The sequence below is a fragment of the Eulemur rufifrons genome, chromosome 14 (assembly GCF_041146395.1).
Source record: "Eulemur rufifrons isolate Redbay chromosome 14, OSU_ERuf_1, whole genome shotgun sequence".
Lineage (NCBI taxonomy): Eukaryota > Metazoa > Chordata > Mammalia > Primates > Lemuridae > Eulemur > Eulemur rufifrons.
In genome coordinates this window covers 16302843-16309451 of record NC_090996.1, presented here as the reverse complement: position 1 = coordinate 16309451, position 6609 = coordinate 16302843, and the positions used below count along the sequence as shown (strand labels likewise).

Here is a 6609-nt window from a genome sequence, read left to right as displayed (position 1 = left end):
CTTGGGCACATGCCCAGCAGACACTCGGGACGAAGGAGGGACAGTCCTGCGCTGGAGATGTTCATGGCCTGGGGAGCCGAGAGACAGAGCAGAAGATGATCTCGCACAATCTCGGGGGGAAGGGGGAGGAGTCCCATCCCCTGTGGGTCACGGAGCTGTCCTTATCCCAGCCCAGGGAGGATGTGCAGAGAGTCCTCCCCTGAAGGAGGCTGCCGGGCTCCACTAGGGTGAGGCGGTGACAGGTCCACATCCCCGCCTCCAAGTAGACACCTCAGAGACCATCCAGCTGGCTCATTTGGGGAAACTGAGGCCCAGTGTGGGTGTGGCATGCCCAGGCCACACTGCAGGAGAGCTCAGTCCTGAGTCCCTGGACAGGCTGGAATATGTCCCTCTGAGAGGGCTGGAGGGGACCTGAGTTCTGGAAGGATCCTCTGCCATGGGGAAGGACACGTGTGTGGGTGCCCAGGGCTCCCTGCAGGCGGCTCTGAGGGCGCTGTGGCCAGGCCCCCAGGAGCAGAAATGCCATCCTGACCCTCCAGGCGCAGGGAGTGCCCAGTGAGGTCTTTCACACAAGTGTCCCAGCCGGAGCAGCTCTGTCACTCATTGGCCGAGCAACCCTGGGTCTCGCCCCCCGCCCCCATCTGTTTCCTCATCCAGCCAGGGCTGTGCTGAGTGTGAGACGGGCTGCCCAGGGCTTGATTCTGTGCGATCATCAGACCTGGCAAGCAGGTAAGTCGTGTGCACTTTGCAGATGAGGAAACTGAGGCCAGAGTCCTGCCCTGTGTCAGTCCCCCAGGGTGGCTCTGAGTGGGGGGTACTCTTTCCCTGAGTTTTGCAAGAGGCTCAGAGGCGCTCGGCTGAGCTGGGGCTTGGGCCACACCTAAACTCTGGACCTGGACAGCCACAGTCTCCTGACCGCTTTCTTCTCCTTTGTCTTGCAGCAGGAACGCCGGGCAGGAGGAGCTGGTGGCGCTGTCGGGACACCAAGCCCAGGCAAGGAGGCCTTGGCCCCCTCAGCACTGGGGCGGAAGAAGAACGGTGGCTGGCCGTGAAGGAGGCGCCCTCCCTCCCCGCGCTCGGGCTTGCGACCATGCAGTTTGGGACAGGACACCCCTGAGAGTGCAGGCACCTCCCCCTCCCGCCCCTCTGTCCTGCTGGGGGCTGCTACCAGCCTCCCACCCAGTCCCCCGTGCAGGCTGAGTGGGGTCTCCCTCGAGGGGCGGTCCCGATGGCCGGGCGCGGGTGGAGTGCCCTGTGGGTGTGCGTGGCGGCCGCCGCCCTGCTGCACGCGGGCGGGGTGGCCCGAGGTGACTGCTGGCTGATAGAGGGCGACAAGGGCTTCGTGTGGCTGGCCATCTGCAGCCAGAACCAGCCGCCCTACGAGGCCATCCCGCAGCAGATCAACAGCACCATCGTGGACCTGCGGCTCAACGAGAACCGCATCCGCAGCGTGCAGTACGCCTCGCTGAGCCGCTTCGGCAACCTCACGTACCTCAACCTCACCAAGAACGAGATCGGCTACATCGAGGACGGGGCCTTCTCCGGCCAGTTCAACCTGCAGGTGCTGCAGCTGGGCTACAACCGGCTGCGCAACCTGACGGAGGGCATGCTCCGCGGCCTGAGCAAGCTGGAGTACCTGTACCTGCAGGCCAACCTCATCGAGGTGGTCATGGCCAGCAGCTTCTGGGAGTGCCCCAACATCGTCAACATCGACCTGTCCATGAACCGCATCCAGCAGCTGAGCAGCGGCACCTTCGCGGGCCTGGCCAAGCTGTCCGTGTGCGAGCTGTACAGCAACCCCTTCTACTGCTCCTGCGAGCTGCTGGGCTTCCTGCGCTGGCTGGCAGCCTTCACCAACGCCACGCAGACCTACGACCGCATGCAGTGCGAGTCGCCGCCCGTCTACTCCGGCTACTTCCTCCTGGGCCAGGGCCGCCACGGACACCGCAGCATCCTCAGCAAACTGCAGTCCGTCTGCACTGAGGACTCCTACGTGGCTGAAGTGGTCGGGCCCCGCCTGGTGCCCGGCCGTTCACAGCCGGGCCGCTCACCGCCCCCTCCGCCGCCAGAGCCCAGCGACTTGCCCTGCGCTGACGATGAGTGCTTCTCTGGGGACGGCACCACACCGCTGGTGGCCCTGCCCACGCTGGCCACCCAGGCCGAGGCCCGTCCCCTCATGAAGGTCAAGCAACTGACGCAGAACTCGGCCACCATCACCGTCCAGCTGCCCAGCCCGTTCAACCGCATGTACACCCTGGAGCACTTCAACAACAGCAAGCCGTCCACCGTGTCCAGGCTGACCAAGGCGCAGGAGGAGATCCGCCTGACCAACCTGTACACGCTCACCAACTACACCTACTGCGTGGTTTCCAGCAGCTCGGGGCTGCTGCACAACCACACCTGCCTCACCATCTGCCTGCCCAAGCCGCCCAGCCCGCCGGGCCCCGCGCCCAGCCCCTCCACGGCCACCCACTACATCATGACCATCCTGGGCTGCCTCTTCGGCATGGTGCTGGTGCTGGGCGCCGTGTACCACTGCCTGCGCAGGCGGCGGCGCCAGGAGGAGAAGCACAAGAAGGCGGCCTCGGCGGCCGCAGCTGGCAGCCTGAAAAAAACCATCATCGAGCTCAGGTACGGGCCCGAGATGGAGGCGCCCGGCCTGGCCCCGCTGTCCCAGGGCCCGCTGCTGGGCCCCGAGGCTGTGACCCGCATCCCATACCTGCCAGCAGCCGCCAGCGATGTGGAGCCGTACAAGCTGGTGGAGGGTGGCGAGACGCCCAAAGCCACCAAGGGCAACTACATCGAGGTGCGCACAGGGGAGCAGCCGGAACGCAGGGACTGTGAGATGGGCCGGCAGGGTCCCGATGGCCAGACCTCGGTGGCCGAAATCTCCACCATCGCCAAGGAGGTGGACAAGGTCAACCAGATCATCAACAACTGCATCGACGCCCTCAAGTCTGAGTCCACCTCCTTCCAGGGCAAGTCCGGGGCCGTGTCCACGGCGGAGCCGCAGCTGGTGCTGCTGTCCGAGCCGCTGGCGGGCAAGCACGGCTTCCTGTCGCCGCCGTTCAAGGACGCGTTCGGCCACGGCCTGCAGCGGCACCATAGCGTGGAGGCGGCCGGGCCCCCGCGCGCCAGCAGCTCCGCAGGCGGCTCCGTGCGCAGCCCCCGCCCCTTCCGGGCCGAGGCCGCCGGCGCGCACAAAGCCGCGGGCGCGGAGGCCAAGTACGTGGAGAAGAGCTCGCCGGGGGCCGACGCCATCCTCACGGTGACGCCCGCGGCCGCCGTGCTGCGCGCCGAGGCCGAGAAGGGCCGCGCGTATGGCGAGCACCGGCACTCGTACCCCGGCTCCCACCCCGAGCCGCCCGCGCCGCCCGTGCCCCCGCCGCCGCTCGAGGGCCTGGGCGGCCGCAAGGCGTCCATCCTGGAGCCGCTGACGCGGCCGCGGCCACGCGACCTGGCCTACTCGCAGCTGTCCCCGCAGTACCACAACCTGAGCTACACCTCCAGCCCCGAGTACACCTGCCGGGCGTCCCAGAGCATCTGGGAGCGCTTCAGACTGAGCCGCCGGCGGCACAAGGACGACGAGGAGTTCATGGCTGCGGGCCACGCCCTGCGCAAGAAGGTCCAGTTCGCCAAGGACGAGGACCTGCACGACATCCTGGACTACTGGAAGGGCGTGTCCGCCCAGCACAAGTCCTGAGCCCCCGCGCCCGCCCCTCGCCCGAAACTCGTGATGCCCTTGGACCAAAAAGGATACAAGATCCACCGCAGCTATTTGTAACCCAGAGACTCTCACCAGGAACCCACACGCACACACACGGTGGCCGCCCGGGCCAGCGGGCCCTGCAGGGACAGCAGGGGGCCGGTTGACAATCCCAAGAAACCATCCTGGCACTGGTGGGACCTGTCCCACCTATGTGTGCAGCAGACACACACACACACACACACACACACACGCACACATACACGGGACTCGGAAAACTGTGTCTTAGGGCTGGGGGGTGGGGGGGGATTTTTTTCCATTATCTTTCCTTTTTTGATTCTCTGCCTTTTTTGTTTTTGCCTCTTTATTTTCTTCCTTTTTTTAAAAAAATAATAAAAGTTGAGTTCTTTTAAAAAGACATAAAACACCCTCCGTGGGGGCCGTGGCCGGTGTAGCAGCCTCGGCCCAGCGGTGGTCTCCTCAGTCCGTTACCTTCTGTGAGTCCTCTGTCCAGCCGTCTTCGTGGCGCCTCCAGAGTCCACCACCGAGGAGCAGAGTGAATGCGCCGGCGCGTGGTCCCGGGCCGTGTCCTGGAGCCCTGCGGACTCTGGACTGGGGGCAGAGGCTGTGCCTGGGGATGGGTGAGGTGGCCAGGAGGGCTGGGCTGGGATATGGCCCCAGCCCAGTCCCCGTTGTACATTGTAGTCGTTCTATTGTACAGAAAAGAAATATTTCTATATTTGCAATGTTTGCTGTAAAATGAGAAAGAAAAAAAAAAAAAGATGATGTCTACTGAAAAAAAAAAAAAAAAAAACAATCTGCAAAGGGAAAAAACCCGAATACTTGTTTGGTCCCCTCCTTCCCGGCATCAGGCTGTGGGTTTGGGAGAAAGATTTGGGGTGTCTTTTATGTCCAGTTTAGGGGGTGGTTTTATTGGTTTCGGGCACAGAGAGGGACCGAGGTGCTGAGGCTGCCCGTGCGAGTCTGTGCGTGTTACCGTGCGTGTGCAGAACCCGCAGCCGAGTGGTTGACGGCAGGGGGCGGCGGGGAGTGGGTGTGAGCTGAGCGGTTGGAGTGTGTCTGTGTGGGGGTGGGCTCCCTGCAGTGGGACCCCCAAAGCTGCAGCCCAGAGCCGACCTTCTCAGCCCCCTCCACCTGCATCTCGCACACCCAGGCCTCCAGGCAGCCTGCCCTGGTGTGACCCCAAATTCCAAGTGAATAAGTGGTTGGAGTCCTCGTAGGAACAGCACCAGGCTGTTCAAATCCCGCCCTACCCCCGGAACCAGAGGGAGACTTTGAGGAAGAGACTCCATTTCCAAGCCCTCAAGCCCACTCCAGGGACCCCCCCGCCCCCCCCCCCGCCTCCAGCAACCCTGGGCCCCACAGCGCTGCCTTCTGGGGCGGGGTGCAGGCCTCACCTGGGGCCCCTCCCAGCAGCCTGGGCTGCCAGACCCAAACCTCCCAATCTCCATTCCCTGCCAGACTGGGCCACCCCCTTCCTCCTAAAGGCCCTGGTCACTGAGCCCCTCCCCAGCCCCCATCCAGGGCAAACTCCTTCCCAGCCTGCACTGACACAGACCCGTGACACTCGAGGCTGGAGTCAATGTGAGCCCCTGGGACCCTGGCTTGTAGGACCTAGGGTGATGGAAATGGGCTTGCAGACTCCGATGGGTCCCCCTCCAGCCTGACCAGTGGGGTGAGGAGGGAGGGAGGAAGGGCGGTGGACGGGTGGGGGCTGGGAGCGTTGTCTGCTCACATACCCTCAGTGACAGGAAGCTCACCCCTTCGCTTGGTAGCTGTTTCCAGCTTTTGGGACCTTCCTTACACTGAGCAGAAGCTCGCAGTCTGCTGCAGGGTCCCGCTCTGGCTCCGGGCACCCCAGGGGACACAGAGCTACCCGCCTGGGCTGCCTCCTCTAGGATGACCGGCCCTGCCCTGCCATCTGCACTCAAGTGATCTGCCAGGGACCCGGGGGAGCCCCAGGGGCACAGGCGACCGAGCCCCTCCCTAGTGAGTCATTTTGAAGGATGCCACACACCTTGCTTTTGTGTTTGACCCACAGGCCTCAGGCCTGGCCCTCCCCCAACCCTGGGCAACCCCTCGTCCTCCTGAGGGTCCTGGGAGGGCTGTGAAGGGCAGCTGAGGACATGTGCGTGGGCCATAGATGCGAGGCCAGGCCCAGGGGAGTGGGGGCAGGGAGAAGGTTCAGGATCCAGGGCTGGGGGGGTTGGGGAAGGCCCAGAGAGGGACCTGCCGTGCCCAAGGTCACACAGCAACTTGGTGACGGTCTGGTCATGGGACAGGAGGGGACGGCCAGGCCTTTTCTGCTGCTGCTCCCTTTCACTGAGCAGATAAAATGGGCTATTTATAGGGAACCCAGGAGAGGACGGACACGAAGTAGAGGTGTCTGCCTTGGGTAGCAGGGCAGCTGGCCAGACGGGCCAAGTATGCGGATGGGGCAGGTTACTGCAGAGAGAGCTGCTGCCGAGCAGGGGGCCAAGGGAGCCCTTGGGAAAACATGGCAGGAAGAGAGGGTGTGGGGGCCTCAGCGTCCAGGACGCCCAGCCCGGGAGCCCAGACCCTCCCAGGGGCAGTCGGGGTTGGCAGAGGTGGCGCCTACACAGTGTCTGCCTGATGCCCGGCCAGGCCTGGGACAAAGGCCCATGTGCCCCCACACCCTTACCTGAAGGAGGTTGTAGTGGAGTTGACAAGGCAAATACAGAAGATGCACACATTTATGAAGCACCTGCTGTGTGCAGGGCTCTGTGCCAAGCACTGTGTGAGCACAGGGAGGTGTCCAGCCCCGTCCCTGCCCTCCAGGAACTCATGGGCTAGTGGGCCACTTGCAGTGGAGGGAGGTGACCCCACTCAGGGTGACACAGGAGCTCCAGGGGAGGATGGGA

General features: G+C 64.1%; 1 protein-coding gene across 1 annotated transcript; it reads left to right on the top strand.

Annotated features, from left to right (window-relative positions):
* Positions 1 to 941: 941 nt before the first annotated feature.
* Positions 942 to 4517, top strand: ELFN1 (extracellular leucine rich repeat and fibronectin type III domain containing 1). Its single transcript, XM_069486417.1, has one exon. It carries the CDS (start codon positions 1229 to 1231, stop codon positions 3701 to 3703), a length of 2475 nt encoding a protein of 824 aa, XP_069342518.1. The 5' UTR covers positions 942 to 1228; the 3' UTR covers positions 3704 to 4517.
* Positions 4518 to 6609: the final 2092 nt, after the last annotated feature.

Excerpts from the sequence above, each read along its gene's own strand:
- ELFN1 (XM_069486417.1), top strand. The coding sequence starts at position 1,229 with ATGGCCGGGCGCGGGTGGAGTGCCCTGTGGGTGTGCGTGGCGGCCGCC.